This window comes from Aquila chrysaetos, chromosome 22 (genome assembly GCF_900496995.4).
Source record: "Aquila chrysaetos chrysaetos chromosome 22, bAquChr1.4, whole genome shotgun sequence".
Lineage (NCBI taxonomy): Eukaryota > Metazoa > Chordata > Aves > Accipitriformes > Accipitridae > Aquila > Aquila chrysaetos.
The window spans coordinates 16891877-16908499 of record NC_044025.1 but is presented as its reverse complement, the minus strand read 5'-3'; the positions used below and the strand labels follow the sequence as shown (position 1 = coordinate 16908499).

Here is a 16623-nt window from a genome sequence, read left to right as displayed (position 1 = left end):
GACTTACCTTGAGCGCATCCAGGATTCGGCCATCGTAGTCGATCACTACGGTGTCACCCTGTTCCCCTTTCAGGCCGGGGGGACCCTGCAACCGGGGACGAATCCTATTTAGTTTTTGCAGCATCTGAGAAGCAGGTGGTACGAAAGCAAAGACCTGACACCCAGGTGTTTGGGGATTCTCACCTTACAAACACCATCAATTTAATCAATTCCTAGTCTGACAGCTGTAACCGTCACCCAACCAAACCTCAAAAGGGCATCAATTTGTGTAATGGAGAACTGCATAGAAATCCTCACTTCATTATCACTATTCACAGCTTCCCTCTTGCAAAAAAAGGGTCACAGGATGGTCACTTTGATAAGAAAATTGGATTTTGATTGCATTTCCCAGAGCTATCTCCCATGGCAGCGTTCAGTACCTACATAATGATTTGTTTAAATATGCACCATCTCTATTTTCTAGCACTGAATGATCCTGAAGCAATTCAACCTCACACTAAGCAGAAAGAGGTGGTGGGGAACAGCTCAGGTCAAGGCAAATACACAACTCCAAACTGAAAAAGCAAAACCCTGAACATCCATACCCGGGGTCCAATGGAGCCAATTCCTCCCTTCTCACCAGGTTCACCCTGAAAATCAAAATCACATTTTTGGTTCAAAGAGACCAAGGAAAATATAGGATATTTATCTTAAAAATACTGTAACTACATGAGATGCCAAGATACGGTTTAGATGAGGAAAAGTATGGCACCAACAAGGAAAGCAAAAAAAAAAAAGATTTGACTTCAGAGCAAATATTTTGCAAAAAATAACATTGGTGTGAGCTAGTTGACAGTAAGAAAATGTCTCATCGCAGAGGGAGCAGAGTGGCCTGCTCGGGGCCAAGCTGTCCGCTCTGAGCGTGCCAAGCTCTGGCTCTTTGTGCTGAAGTTTCACATAGCCCTCTCTTTGCTTTAGGCTGAATTTTGCGCATGGAAAGTGTCGGCCGACACTTTTAAACCATTTTCAAGGATGAGTTTAAGGAAAAGGGCTGTGCCAAATTTCCCCCCCCCCCCCTTTTTTTTTTTTTCCTTTTTTTTTTTTTAATTGGGAAGTTTTGGAAAGCTGTAGCACTCTCACAGCAGTGACCTAAAATTCAGTTCGGTATTCAAAAAATGTACCTTTCGCCATACCATGGAAATCCATTTGTTGGCCAAATTAAAGCTCTCCAAAAAGTAAAAAAAAGGTATAAACACAAAGACTCTCCATAAGAAAACTCAATTCAGCAGATCCCAGAGGGAACAAACCAGCACTGCTGCTATGGTTTTAGAAGAAAAAATGGCTAAGGGTCACCTGAGCCCACATTTCTCCATCATATACAGTTTCTTGCCCAACAAGGAGCCACGACTGTTTGATATAGAAAACACGACTGGATGCAGATCATACTAAATAAGAAGCAGCTGAGGGGGGAAAACAACAGCCCACAAATGCTGTCCGGGTCTCATCATCACCACGTAACAGATCAAGACTGTCTTATTGCATTTCTTGGCAGTTAGGAAGGTCAGTAGAACAGGACGGCACTTAAGTGCTCTAGGCTTTGAAGCGATACTGCAGCCATCAATACATCGGATCAAAATGTGATCAGAGGTTTAGCTCTCTTGGGGAAAAGGAGGCAATTCAATGAAAAACATGCAAGGAGACGATTTTAAGAACTCTTACGCTGTTCTCTGCTTGAATCCAGCTTTCATCACCGCAAAAAGGTAAAATACTTAACATCCCCCTGTTTTATTTCAGTTTGGGCATTTTATGAGCCTTTTAGAAGGCAAAGGCCTAAAACACCTACTCAGCTGAACCCCTCTGCCTCAAGAGGGCTGTGCCCAGCTTCCCAGCTAATGGACTTTTATTTACCTTGGGTCCTGGCAAGCCATCTGTGCCGTTCTCTCCCTTGGGACCCACGCTTCCTTTTTCTCCCTGAAAACAAGACAATTTCGATAAACGCTATACGGGTAGGATGGAGAGATTTCTTCAGGTTATAATTTTCTTGCTTTAGCTTTACTTTTACATACGTGAATGAGCAAAGCTCTGCTTCTAGCCTGAAATACATCACGTTGCCTAGGTGCACAAGGGGAGTCTTTGAGGTAAAAACGAAGCTTTCAGGCTTAATGGCTTGGCTGCGGGTGGTATGTTCAGCCATAAAGTTAGCCCCAAAACTGCAGCACCTGGAGAAGGCTCCCGTGGAGAGCCCGCTGCACCCTGATCTGGGCAGCACAAACCCACATCCCGAACCCCCGCTCCCGGCCACCCCCAGCAACGCTCCCCAATTCACTTCTGCAAGACGAGCCTCTAAATAGCAATTCTCTGCCAAAGCCAACAAGTTGCGTTTGCAAACTTCTTCTGGGTGAGATACCATGGCAGAGAGGTGGGTTATGCTTCTCTTTCTCTTTTTTTTTTTGTTCTTTTTCCATGTCAGGGGAGAAATGTGCTTCTCTGTCTGCCCCAACCGTGATACTGTGCCAAGAACCCAGATAGCAAAAGGTGCTGCCAAGCACATACGTCGGATGGACGCAGAGCAGAACATACCTTAGGGCCCGTAAGTCCTGGTTCCCCAGGCACCCCATCATCACCCTAACGAAATAAAATATAAAAGGTGAAATACAACGAGCTCTTACACATGTATCATTAGGATCCAACACGTCATTTGACCCCACGGAGTGTCATTGATCCCACCGAGACCCACACAGGTTTGCAGGAGGCCAGGGGAAAGCTGCAGCAAGGAGCCCAGGAGGCTCCAGCACGGTCTCCTGCTCCCAGGGAGGTGGACGGGCATCTCCCAGCATTTGCCTACAGCAGGCCCTGGGGAAGGTGCTCTCCCACCTTTAATAGAAATTAGGTATTTAATCCATTTAGGCTTTTTGGATCCCAAAGACCTCCTGCAAGCTGCCACTCATCTTCATGGACTTCCATCACAAGTCACCAGCACACCTATCTGCCAGGAGCAGATTCTTGTTTCACTTGTTTTACTCCAGGAGAACAATGAAGCGTGACCACTTCATAGGTGCTGAAGAGGTTAATTTTACTGGCCAGTTATGAAATTTTTTAAGCCAAATTCTGGCCTGAAAAACACCCGCGGCCACGCCTGTTCTGGGGCAAAGCAGTAAGAGGGAAACGCTGGGCCCTGTCAGCGCTTCAGCTTCAGTTAAAGGCAGTGATTTATCCACTACTGGATGGCACCACCAGAAGAAAATGTGGAGAGCTTGGACACGTGCATCTCCCGCAGTCTTCAACGCCCGACCCAAGCAGCGTGCCTGTCCTTAAGAGAGTGGGCAACCCCCACGAGACCGAGGTGCTGCCTGGCGATGCCCATCCCGGGAACCTCAAACCCAGCCCAGGGGCCCCTGGGCAGATAACAGCCTCCAGGCGCTTCCCGGTTCAGCCTGAATTATTGGAGCGAAAGGGCTCAAGACCTACTGCTTTGTTTGGCATTTGCTATTTTATTCTTTGTCTGTTGGGCAGATGTGATTGCAGCTTCTGGCTTGCTTGTGGTAATGAAAACCAGGCTGAAGGCACAGCCGTGCCCGTGCCTCAGGGTCTCATGTGTGAGAAACCCCGGGGAACAAAAGGAAGGGCTCGGTATGGACAGCCACAGCTTCATCAGTCTCTGGCAATGGTTTCCCTAGTTGAGCACCAAGTAATGCAAAGGGGGGGGGGGGGGGGGGGGGGGGGGGGGGGGGGGGGGAAATCACCATTTTACCTTTTTGCCTTGGATGCCAGGCTCACCCTTCAACAGCAACACGCACAGAGGAGAAAGAAGTTTAGGGACATAATAGAAAATAAGACCAACTGTATAGATAGTAAAAATTAATTGTAAAACTAAAATACTTGGCTTGTGTTGATCATCTTTATCCTCCCCAAATGCAAGAAAGCACATTCCCACAGTACACCAGTGTCCAGCCCCTTGTGGCTCCCTCCACTCCCATTTCAAGGTTTTAACATGGGCAGTGGGTGTGATACTGAGTAGGAGGCAACATTCAGACATTGGCAGCTCCAAGTCAATGGCTAATGTGATACCTTAGAAATTTTGTATCTGATATATACAGATGAGTGCAAGTCCGGTGCAAAATACCTATGTTCATCTCCACCCCCATTACACAGCAATATTTCAAGAATTCATATTAAAATTAGACAGCTAAGAAATTACTTGTTACCCACCTTTGGTCCGGGAGGTCCCCTGGCACCCTGTTGAATGTAAGAGTAGTTGGTATACTTGTTTGACAATAGAGTATAACGGCATAAAAACATTTCCAAGAGTACTTGAATTCCCGTGAAAAAAAAATGACATAGATACCAACTTCTCATCTTCCCTTACAAATAAAGCCATAAGTTCTCTGTGCTCCCAGTAAATAATAAATATTCTTTTACAGCTGGTGTATTTTATGTATAATGAGCACCTTTTTCTCCAACCTAGACCTTAGTGAATTGGAGTTACAATGCCAGGAGGCTTCAGAGGGGCAGCAGTGGGGATACAGGAGCAGCACATCCCTCCAGAGGAGCCAAGGGGACAAACACTGGCCTCTCTTCTCCCCAGGGCACAGGTACCCCTGGACAAACATCCATTTTAGGGCATCTATAATTGCCAGTGGGGTTTTTTGGCCTCCGTAAGCAACGACACAAAACCACTCGCTGCAGCGAGCTGAAGGGTGATGTAAAGCGAGAGGCACGCACGCACGGATGCTTCTGGGCAATACTAACCACGAGGCCATCCTCTCCCGGCTCGCCTTTGAAACCCTGCAAAAATAAAAAGGCCCACATTGAAACTATTACCCCTCATTCTCCAAAATGCTCAGCAGCAAGGAGAATGTTCAGCAGCATTATGTTTTAGCCTATTTTTTTTTTTATTAAATAAATTGCCGGTGATCTGGAGATTTGCAACAGGTCATCTGAAGGCTACAGATTGGGGAAGAGATCTCCTCCGGGCTCTCTGAATGACAACCAGCACCTGCAAATACACGCTCCGGGTCCAGCTCTTTGCTCCGAAACTGAAGGTGGAAGGTCCCCTCCTGCTCCCTCGGCCCCATGCCCCAAAGTTTTGCTGTACGAGCAGCCACCGGAGCCCAACTGCTGGCCCAGGCTGGGGACCCAGCACCAGTGAAGGGGACGCCCTTCACCCTCCTGTCCCTCGCTGGGGTGGGAACTGCCCGGCACGTGCTCGCTGCGCATCTCCCGTCCTTACAGGGGGGCCTGAAGGTCCTCTTGGGCCATCTTTTCCCGTGTCACCAGGAGGCCCCCGGGCACCTGGGGGTCCTGGCGGACCAGGGGGGCCAGTGGCTCCATCTCGACCTTGATCACCCTGGAAGAAGTTCACACAGACATGGTGAGATGAAGCGGCGTCGGCAAGCGGTGCCCACGAGGTGCCCGCGACACATGCACCGCGTCCCCGGGCCATCGGCACGCTGGCCTCTGCCGTCCCAGAGGAATTTAATTACAGCTTCCAATTGGGAAGGCTGGAAGCGAGCTCATGGCCGATTCACGCCCTTTGGGTCTGGTTCCTTAATGAGGATTTTGCCCCATGCCTTCCAACGAGGTTTTATCTCATTAAGCCTTGGCCAGCGACTCTCCGTGGAAACCACCAATTTGACAGTACCCAGAATTAACCCAGTCCCGACAACATGCCGGCACAGAGCATGCACGCACTTCCATAGCTTAGTGCACCACACCAAAATAAACACACACACGCACAAAAGTAGTGCTTAGCGGTACCCTTTAAATACAGCCAAGGTCATATATAAACACGCAGCGTAGCTCACGCCCTGCATCGCTTGGACGCAAATTAAAAAGCAGCAGCTGTATCTCCGTGTGATCGCGAAGGTTTGGTAGGTGCCCGCTCCGGAGGTGAGCACCCCGCGGGGCTTCGCCACCCAGTTATCGGCTCCGGACCCCCCGCCGGCCGCCGCAGCCCAGCCCCGGGGCTGTGGCCGGGCACAGCCATGTGGCTGCACAATGGAAAGCCTCATGGAAAGGCCGTCTCGTAAATCTTTTAGCAACATCTGGAAGGGTTACCACCGAGGCAGTATGAGGACTGTATTTAATATGTGGTCCACCCTCAAATCAGGGACAAGTGTGGGATTTTCAGAAGTCCTTAAGTGACTTAGCAGCACAAATCCCACGGCCTTTCAACAAGATCTGTGCTCCTAAATCACTTGCATAGTTTTGAAAAAAATCCTATTGCAAACGCTGAACACTGCATCCAATTATGTCAAGTCAGGAGTCTCCCACTGATGTTTTAATTAGGCAAAATTCACATTTAAGAGTACAAGGATTTAGACAACTCTAGTTTTAATGCATTTTATTTTACAATACCCGCACTGTTCATATGAACATTTATAGGACTTTGCTGCTTGATCCCCACTTCCCACAAGTGGCCAAATCCTAAAACCCATCACTTTTATGTGTCTGTTGAAAAAACTCCCTCTAAATCCAATGGGGTTTCACTCAAGCGTGCTCCCAACAAGCACTTCTGAACGTAGCCACAGTAGCGACAACTTAAAATAGCAATAGTGCACTATCAGCCAGAAAGAAGAAACGAAAGCAACTCAAAGAATCACAGCAAACCAGCGGCATCAGATCCGATACATCTACCTTGAGCACTCGCCGGCTAAAGACAAGCTGATCGTTAGCCAGAAATCCATGATTGAGCCGGGGAAAAACCATCTAGCCAGGTGAAGTGGGAGGCAGAGGAGGAAAGAGCAAGAATTCAAGATGAAAGCACAGCAGAACAATATGTTTTAAAGGCTGTAACAATACATAACAATTTTTCCTCGATAATTAATTAATGCATGAGGATGAACGACTGGTGTTCCTCAGGGGTCGGTACTGGGACCGGTGCCGTTTAACATCTTTGTCAGTGACACGGACAGCGGGATCGAGTGCGCCCTTCGCAAGTTTGCCAACGACACCAAGCTGTGTGGTGCGGTCGACAGGCTGGAGGGAAGGGATGCCATCCAGAGGGACCTGGACAGGCTTGAGGTGAGCCCGTGTGAACCTCACGAAGTTCAACAAGGCCAAGTGCAAGGTCCTGCACATGGGTCGGGGCAATCCCAGGCACAAATACAGGCTGGGCGATGAGTGGATTGAGAGCAGTCCCGAGGAGAAGGACTTGGGGGTGTTGGTTGGTGAGAAGCTCAACATGACCCACCAACGTGCGTTTGCAGCCCAGAAAGCCAACCGTATCCTGGGCTGCATCAAAAGCAGCGTGACCAGCAGGTCGAGGGAGGGGATTCTGCCCCTCTGCTCCGCTCGGGTGAGACCCCCCCTGCAGTACTGCGTTCAGCTCTGGGGCCCCAACATCAGCAGGACATGGACCTGTTGGAGTGGGTCCAGAGGAAGGGCACAAAAACGATCAGAGGGCTGGAGCACCTCTCCTATGAAGTGAGGCTGAGAGGGTTGAGGTTCTTCAGCCTGGAGAAGAGAAGGCTCTGGGCAGACCTTATGGCAGCCTGCCAGTACCTAAAGGGGACCTACAGGAAAGCTGGAGAGGGACTTTGTACAAGGGCGTGTAGTGATAGGACAAGGGGTAATGGATTTAAACTGAAAGAGGGCAGATTTAGATTAGATGGAAGGAAGAAGTTCCTCACTGTGAGGGTGGTGAGGCACTGGGACAGGTTGCCCAGAGAGGCTGTGGATGCCCCGTCCCTGGCAGTGTTCAAGGCCAGGTTGGACGGGGCTTTGAGCAACCTGGTCTAGTGGAAGGTGTCCCTGCCCATGGCAGGGGGGCTGGAACTGGATGATCTTTAAGGTCCCTTCCAACCCAAACCATTCTATAATTTTATTAAATAATCTAGGTAGCCAATAGTGATTGTTTTAACATTCTGGATACACTGGAGCTTGGTAAGCTGTAAACAGAGGGAAACAAGTATCTTTTCATTAGTTTACTGCACAATAGGACATTCAAAGCAGCTGGGGTACAGAGGATTCCCCTACTGCAGGGCTTTCTGCAGAATAAAGAGCATTATTCCAGTAAACCCCACAGGGGATATATCCCAGCATTTCTCCTGAGACCAAATTTTGTATTTTTTTTTCAGAGGCTAAAATGAATACTGATGTATTCCCCAGCCTGCAAAACACAGATAAATCTCTCAGATTTATATGATGCAAAAACAATGTATTCAGACCGTGTCAGTAGTCATTGCTATTGTCTTTTAGCCTTTCCACTTATCTATCTAGGGAGAACCAGTAAGACATTTCCTTTCTCAGCACACTGCTTGCGTCTCCCTTTCCCCCGTCCATCCCTGCACGCATCCGTAGGAGGACCAAAGGGATGGAACGAAGCCACGAGAAGCCCAGCAGGAACACACAGTACATCCTCCATAAGGATTTTGGAAGAGTTCTAAGGAACAAACCTCTTGTCCAAATTGCCCAGGGAGCTTTTAAACCTTTCATGCAAATAACAGATAACCCCAAAACTCAATTTTGGGGTAAATATTGCATAGGCAAGCCCACCGTCCTGCCCAGCCTCCCAGGACAGGCTTAGCAGCAGGCATCCACAGGTAATCGAGCACGGATATTTTAACGCAGTCATCTTGGAATGGGAGGGGAAAACCAAAGCCAGATAGAAAAAACTAATCAGCCCTGGAAAACAAACCCCTCCCAAGGATTTTTTTCAAGCTGTAGAGAGAGGCTTTAGCTCGGCCCTCACTTAAATACAGCCATTTTGGGGAGGAACAACACTGAAATCCTGAGATTTTAAAAACCCAAGATGATGCCACATTGAAATTAATGGGGACACAGAGCCCTTGCACTTGGCCAGGCCCTCCAGATACTACAGAAACCACCAAACAGGCTCTACTGAGAGCAAAGGGTTTTGTGGTAGACCCAAGGGACCTAGTTTTATGGCTTCTTATATGCGTGAAGATACACAAGAGCATTAAGCGGGATTTTCAAAAAAGCCCAAGGAGCCAGATGGGAACTGAAACCTTTTTCTTACCGCTCAGGTTGCTGAGCACCATCCAAGTAAACACCTTCCAAGTCCAGCCCTATCTGTTTTAACGTGAAATGACAATTTGCATTTGCTCTGAGGCCAAACACGCCATACCCCACCAAATCCAGCCATCACACATTTAATTTTCAACAATCCCTGTTACAGATGGGCCCACCTGGTCACGGGACACTGGGCTAAGTGGCTCTTGGGTCTGACTCTGTGTAGCAATGGAGTCTTAGAGCACAGAAACCTTGAACACCAGTAATTTCCAGCTTTAGACTACAAGATTTAGCCATTTCAACATAATGTTCCAAAACAAGCAAATAAAATAAAATAAAATAGAAGTATCCATAGGTGTCTCTGTTGACTGTCGTTGTGAGCTCTGCAGGACGCTTTGTGTGCTGAGCTTTTATCTGCAATGTGAGCTTGGCAAGCACTTACATTTCTGCAGAAAGTAAGAGAGAAGCCACTTTTCTGTCTGCAGCCTAAACTCCAGCCTGTCGCTATAAAGCCAGTCCAGCCATGCCAGTGTTTAGTCCCACAGCAACTCAACATACAGGTACAAACATTACTGGTGCCACCTCCCTCGGCAGATGTGCAAAGATTCATCAATCCCATCATTTGTCTAAACACCGGAACAGTCAGTAAGAACAAGATCACCCAGTCCAGAGTGGTCAGCCCAGTGCCGGCTCAGGGAGCGAGTCTGGCTTATGAGAACAGTCCTTTTCACAGCGGTAGCAATATATTTGATTTTAAGAGGGAAGTACAACCACAAATATCAGGCACACCAGTCCCAGCCTTGGCAGCATCCCGCTTCGACTTTCTCTTTCCTCCCCAGAGCATGTTCTCATTTTCTGCCTGTAAATACACTTACATGCATTTTGTCAGTATATTTGAGTAGGTTTATTCCCCATCTTGATTAGGTGAGGCTGCACAACAGCCTCCCTGATGCCATTTGCAAGCACTGGCGTTCAGCACCTAACTCAACCCAACGTGAACTCCTTCCTCACCTCCCCAAAATCACCCTCCAACATCTGCATTACGCTCACACGTGCAATAACCTCTTCTTTGTCCACGCTGGTGGCAGGTGTTTATTAGAGACAGAAAGAGAAGCAGCGCACACACAAACATATTCAGTAGCTAATCCCTAATTGCCTTCGTCTCACTTCCACTGCAGACAGTCCCTCCAAAGCCTCCCCAAGCGTTACTCTCTTTTAATCTATCATTCCCAATGATAATATTTTTGTGTTCACTGACACACACGATCCCCACTCCACCGCCCATAGACATGCACATTTACAAGGGAGGCAGCGCTGGATATATTCCAAGTTATTTATCCTCCCGTTGATGCGATGACTTGCTGCGACACATCTTTCAAAATCAGCTAAACAAAGCCACCGCTGAAATTTGAGGAAGAAGATAGATTAAATTAAGAAATAAAAAATAATCTAGGCCAGATGGTACTAAAAAGTTTCGTACCCAATCCACAACCCCGAGTGTCTGGAGACATAAAGAAAGCTATTTTCAAAGCCAGGCACCAGTTGTTAGACCTACTTGTGCATGGCTCTGCCAGGCTTGTTTCTCTCCCTTTCCTCCCAAATTGTTTCCGAGCCTTTTTCTTACTCTTGTGCAAAAAGACATAAATAAATCTAAAAGTAAAGCGAAATCTAGACAAATGCACATCAGGAGAAAAAAAAAGCACATGTTTTTAATCTACTGATAAAACATAGGACAAACGTTACCTTGGGAGCTGGCACCTGCCCCTGCGAGTCCAGGCGGAGCCCGTCCCCCGAGCATCTCCCGCAGCGCAAACAGGAGCCGCAGCAGGAGGTGGGTTCCTGCGTTATTTGGCAGCACAGACCACAGGGGCTTCGGAGCCTGAGCAGCTCCTCCGGCATCGCCCGAGTCACCAGCCCCAAAGTCATCCGCAGCCCCGGCTGAGGACTGAAAACTCATGCCCATGTGCCGCTGAATCACCTCTTAAAGCCTTTTCTGAGTGCGTGGGTGGGCACTTAGACAAGGTTGAGACCTTATGCCGAGCTCCTCCTTAGCCACGCAGGGCATAAATCTATCGGAGAAGTTTTAGGGGCTCTCAGAGCCCGAGGGTGACTTTTCTAAAGGCACCCAAGACGGTTGGGAGCCGCTTCAGAAAATGACACCGACTTCAAAAAGTGACTTAACAGCCTCTAGGGGAAAAAAGAAAAATGACTCCGAGGCATCTCCGCCCGATGTTAGCCTCCGAGGGCCTGGCTACGTTTCCAGCAACCGCATCTAAACCTACCAGCAGACTCCCGGGCGCCAGTTCCGAATCCGGCCTCTGCGTGAGGCCCATACGCCAGCATCCCAGCGCACCCCCGCGGCGGGTTTCCATCCGTAACCCACGGCCAACCGCACCTCCCTTACTGCGACGGAGCCCACCTCGGAAATACCACACACCTCGTGGCGAGCCCTCCCGTCTCATCCCCAACGTGAGAGACCTCGTGCTGCTGCTGCCGCCATCACCAGCACCGCTGCGGGGACCGTGGGACAGCCGCATGCCCTTTGCGCCACGTGGGGACCTATCCTGATGCACTGCAGTAAATCTCAACTTCACGCAGCCCCATGAGAGCCATTTCCAAAAAACTCCACTGATTTCTCTATGTTATGGCCAAAACAGTTTTCCCAGTTACTTTAAACCCTTTATTTTCAAAGGCAGCCTAGATATCGCCTGCATGCCACCACACTCCCAGGCAGGTAGCTCAGCAAGAAAGGAGGAACTTTCCACCCTGCCCAACACCGTGCCGGGCCTTTCCTTGGGACACCAGGTCTTACCACCACACACTGTTGCTCTAATACCAACAAAAGAGGAGCACGGCTTCAAGGGAATCATGGAGTCTGCCTCTGACACTGGAAGAGGGCATCAGGGATAGGAAAGCCCAGTAAAAGCAAAACCCTTCATGAGGTACCTGAAGATCTTTAACTCTTGTTTTCCCACGGTCAAAGTTAGGAAAACCACCGCCACAAAGAGCTCCAATGGCAAAACTAAACGTTTCAAGAACCGTTACCGTACCTCGGTTTGCAGCGACAAAGCTGCATGGAGCCTTGTTTTGTGCAGTGACCAAACCCAACCAGATTTTAGAACAAATCAACGTGCCGTGTCACTACTTACCCTCGGGCCGATGTCCCCTGCTTCACCCTGCGCATCAGGCAAAACAGCAAGGGTCAGCTATTAGAGTTCAAATTTCAACCACGAAGGACCGAGCGCAGGGTCAGCTGGACGCGGGAACAGCACACAAGGGAAGTGGGAAGAGTCCTATTGCTTAACGTATTCAAAACCAGGGAGGAGAAGGGCTCCAGACAACACAATAGGGAATGATTCTGCCCTGGCAGGCGATGAAACAGGTAATAAATCAGAAATAGCGGATTGTTTCCAACTCTAAGGCTCCCCAGCAACTACTTATGTCCTACACATGCGAGGATTAACATCACTTTCAGTACAGTAATGACCTTCTTTGGCTGCTCTAATTTTGTGGGAGGATGTCATGCAAACACAGAGCGATGGAGCCCACAGCCTTGCTCTTGGAGGAGAACAAGAAGAGAGTTGTATCCCACTCTTCTAACCCTCAGTGGGTTACCAGGAACCCTATAGCATGGATGAGCTTTAAGGCCACGCTTACTCCTCCTACATTTTTGCAAATTCTTTCTGCCCTCCCCTTCCTGGGGCTTTTCCAAGGGCAACCTGACAAGCTGCTGTCACGGCTCCATGTCTCAACAAAACTCGGTGTTAATGTCATGCTGGCGTATTGGAATAATCTGAACTGAAAGAATTACAGCAGAAGGAGAATATACAGCTGCTTCCCCAAAAGCCATGTGTTAATGCAGTCTTTACCTTTTCCCCTTTTGGTCCTGGAGGTCCCTGGAAATACGCAAGAAGGATCCGAGTTAAGAAACAGCAGAATCGTCAATGCACACAACATCAAAACCAAGGAGACTACATTCATCAATTCACAAACCTGAGCCATGTTTGCTATTATTTTAAGTTATACATGCTATTATTTCAACTTATACACTGCTTCACATGAGCTGCAGGCTACTAAAAAGCCCCAGTGAGGTCCTGCCTGCTCTTGCCAGGACAGAGGACGGGAGAAGGACCGGGGCCCGGCAGGGACAGTGACAGCCGCTCGCAAACACGTGACTCGAAATAGATGCAAGAGATTTCTTGAAGTATTAAATCACTTCTAGAAAAACACATGCTCAGCATATCATTACAACAATTATACATCTGTTTGAAATAAACAAGGAGGATGGGCTGCTTTCTTTGGCCTATTTGCTGAAGACATAAGTCATCTTCCCCTCTAAGCGGCTCTCCGTAAGACAGGCAGGCAGAGACACGCTGCAGCCCCAAAGAGAAGCTGCAGAGCCACGCTTTGATGTGCCTGCTCTGCATCCTCCATCCAGCACAGAAAAATGCCGAATCTCAGGGTTCAGCCCGATTCACAGTGTTTGCCGAAGCGGGACCCGGTGGGATGCAGTAGCTGACAGCAGCAGCATCTGCATCCCCGCGCAGCATCCCTCCTGCTGTTAATTTGGCTCTAAGCAACGCTGCTGGCCCCTTGCTGTCACGGAAGAGATCACGAACAGTCTGGTTGGAGTTTGGCCATTTGATAAGTTTGCTTTTTCGTCCAGATTTTCCCTGCCTCTCACTCGGAGGTCTCGCTCCTGCCCGGTGCACCGGCACGACTTGCAGCCATTCGCATCCACACGCCTGCCAAGGGCAGCGGGCGCAGGAGCGTGCTGCTGGGGTTTGCGCTGCTCTTCCATCACGGGGTTTTGCTAATTCAAAGCCAAGCCCTGAGCACAGCGGTGTGAGCTGGCCTGCCTTTTTTCTTTTCTAATGCTTTATTTCTAGTTTTCTTTTCATTCACATTTGTCATCTTCAGGGGTAGGATAAAAACCAACTGCAGCAACGTACAGCTATAACAAAACGCTCCCCAACTGGCTAAAAATAAGCGTCTGGAGTAACTTTTCAATTGCAAAGACTGAAAGACTTCTGCACACTTTGAAAATCACAGTTGGTTTAAGACCAGAGCTTGGAAAGATTTCAAATGGTGCCCTCTAGTGAACGTGGTGGAATAGAGTGGGATTTGGCCACAAAATACTGAGCTGCGACCTCCTGCAGCAACCATCCAGTCGAAGGAATCAGAGCTGGCTAGCGTTCAGCTAGCATAAAAATAAAAAAGTCTGTGTTTCTGTAAAATAAGTAAGAAAAGGCTGGAGCACCTGACTATCCAAAAGGCTTCTGAGCAAAAATGAAGTCAAGAAAACGGCTCATAAAATGAAGTCCAGGCTGTTCCACAAAGTATTGCATAGACACTGGACACTCTCAAGCACTTCCCACCTGAGCTCCTTTGGAGGCAAATGAACCCAGTTTGGGAACAATTATTTTTATGATACCCATTTGTAGTACCAGGAGCACACAACCAAGATTACTGACTTTGCTTCTTCCAAGGTGCTACTGAAGTTTATTTCCCAAATTTGGCCTGCCGCCCATCTGCAACGTCTCCGCTAGCTGAGCTGGCACAGGAAGGGGAGCAGCAGCCGAGATGAGCTGACAGGTAGAGAAAGCTCACTTCTAGCTGTGCTGGCCAGCCCTGGCTCAGAATTTAAACTTGCATGTGTTACAGACCACAGAATGTTTTTTTCTAAATACAATTTTGTCTCCTGAACAGTTACATATGTAGTAATAAATGAGTAATAGTTGAGATTCTGCCCATCTATTGCAGAGCAGTGTGAATAAAGACATGTTACATTTGGTACGCGGTGCTACTTACTGGTTTGCCATCCAAACCAAGAGGCCCCTGAAAAGGGAAGGAAAAGACAGTATTATTAAAAAAAGAAATAAGAATAATAAAATAATCAATTTACGAACATAGCAATATCAGTCATGCTCTGAAACAGGCTCTGCTTACATACAGTACAATCTTTGGCTATGTTACTTATATACCTAATCCTTCATCCATGCAATCCAGCAGGAAGGTTTCACAGAAGTACAGTAAGAGGCGTCAAACAATTTGCAGAGTATGAAGGAGCGTGAAAAGAAGCGACAGGATTAGTGACAGGGATAAGGTGACACTGCTCTGGCACAGCGCTTGGGACTCCCTGAGGTTTTTAAAGACTAAGAAAGCAGCAGTAAAACACGCCTGATTTGGTTAAACTGAACAGATCCTGGGAGTCATTGACATCAGCCTCAGATCTGAACCATTTGTTTTGGCAAAAGGACTTGCTGAAACTCTACCATTTTACCCAAGATGTGGGAATCAGCCATCACCCTCAGCCCATAATGGTAAATCTCACTGATGGGAAGGAGCGTCTTTGCTGCGGAGGAAGGAAGGGTGCATCTGCCCTGCGGGCTGATACCCGAGTGATTTACTCATCTGCAGCGGTACAAAGCTGGAAACACGCTTGTATTTGCAGGACCAAACGCTTGGTCACCCCAGTTCTTCCCCAGGCCTCCCCTTTCTAGGGGTGCCGCAGGACTGCATGGTAAATTGACGTGATAAATGGTTATTTCCCCATTGTTTCTGGCATGCAGCCCTTAAATAACAGGAAGCCACTGAACATATTGGGCCATAGGAAACCTTGCTTTTGAGGAAGGATGCGCGTGGGGAGAGGAGGCACAGATGCTCCAAGGCCCACGGACAAAGCCAAAGCTGCCCCCTCTGTCAGCTGGAGCTGGCACGCAGGCACTTGGGGATGAAGAGAAGCAGTTCAAAACCCAACAGTTTCAGTAAATCCCAGAACAGCATTTCCACCGATCCACGACCTGCCGCCCCAGAAATTAAAACCTATCCTCATTTAAACCCAAAGAAGGCTCAGACCTACAAACCATTCCTGAAGAGACACGGCACGATGGTCGCGAGTCAGCAAAGCCCTCGGAGACCTGGTTCATTCCCAGATTTCCAACACGCGCTCACATGCTTTGCTGGGCAAGGATCTGCTCCGGAGCGAGCCGTGGGCTGTGCCGAACGGCGGCAAAGCCTGCCCCGGCGCTGCAGCCTGGCTGGCTGCTCCTGTGATCGCAAACCCAACCTGGCCTTGCTCTTGTCACTCACTGCTGCAAATTCAAGGGCTACTTGCAAAACGGTACCTTGGGATCAGCACCCGCTCCCTCCTACGTCTGCCCAACACGGCCACACGCGCATCCTCCTGGCTCCTTCTACAGACATGCGGGGCTGAAACATCTTCTTGCATTGCAGCCCTGTAAACCAGGAGGACGCACCGAAGCAAATGTAGTTTGGACTACGCTATAGCACAATGATAAAGCATCAGAGTTTTCTGTATTTCTTAGGGAACCGATTAGGGTGAACCTTTTTTAGTGCAGCTTAAATCTAGGATGGTGAAATTGAGCAAAAAAGAGAAAGGTGTGTAAGAGAAGCCTAAGGGCCGCATTGAAAATAGCATCCTTCCAGCTCACAGCTCTGGCCATCGATAAGGAATAAATCAGTCTGGAGTGGCTATGGGGATGGGGCTTAGAATATGAAACAACACAGCTCTGTTAGGAAAAAGAGGTAAATCCAGGCGGCTGAATCTTGGGCAGGGCATCGGTACCTGCGTTATAAGGACTAAGGGAGCTGTACAAGAGATGTTCAACCAAAAATAAATGAGGTTTTCTTTACACACAAGATTTCTGA

At 48.4% G+C, this 16623-nt stretch overlaps 1 protein-coding gene across 3 annotated transcripts in view; it reads right to left on the bottom strand.

Annotated features, from left to right (window-relative positions):
- The window catches only part of COL23A1 (collagen type XXIII alpha 1 chain), a 203122-nt gene that overhangs the window by 21428 nt on the left and 165071 nt on the right, over nt 1-16623 (bottom strand). The window contains exons 6-17 of one of the 3 annotated variants that reach the window (XM_041119310.1): nt 14764-14790; nt 12822-12848; nt 12102-12128; nt 6616-6687; nt 5210-5326; nt 4729-4764; nt 4189-4215; nt 3731-3757; nt 2560-2604; nt 1888-1950; nt 585-629; nt 8-85 (exon numbers count right to left, since the gene is read on the bottom strand). In XM_041119310.1, coding sequence (XP_040975244.1) covers nt 8-85; nt 585-629; nt 1888-1950; nt 2560-2604; nt 3731-3757; nt 4189-4215; nt 4729-4764; nt 5210-5326; nt 6616-6687; nt 12102-12128; nt 12822-12848; nt 14764-14790 — 591 coding nt within the window. The remainder of the gene's footprint in view (nt 1-7; nt 86-584; nt 630-1887; nt 1951-2559; nt 2605-3730; nt 3758-4188; nt 4216-4728; nt 4765-5209; nt 5327-6615; nt 6688-12101; nt 12129-12821; nt 12849-14763; nt 14791-16623) is intronic. The other 2 variants (XM_029997837.2, XM_041119311.1) reach the window with 2 other exon arrangements.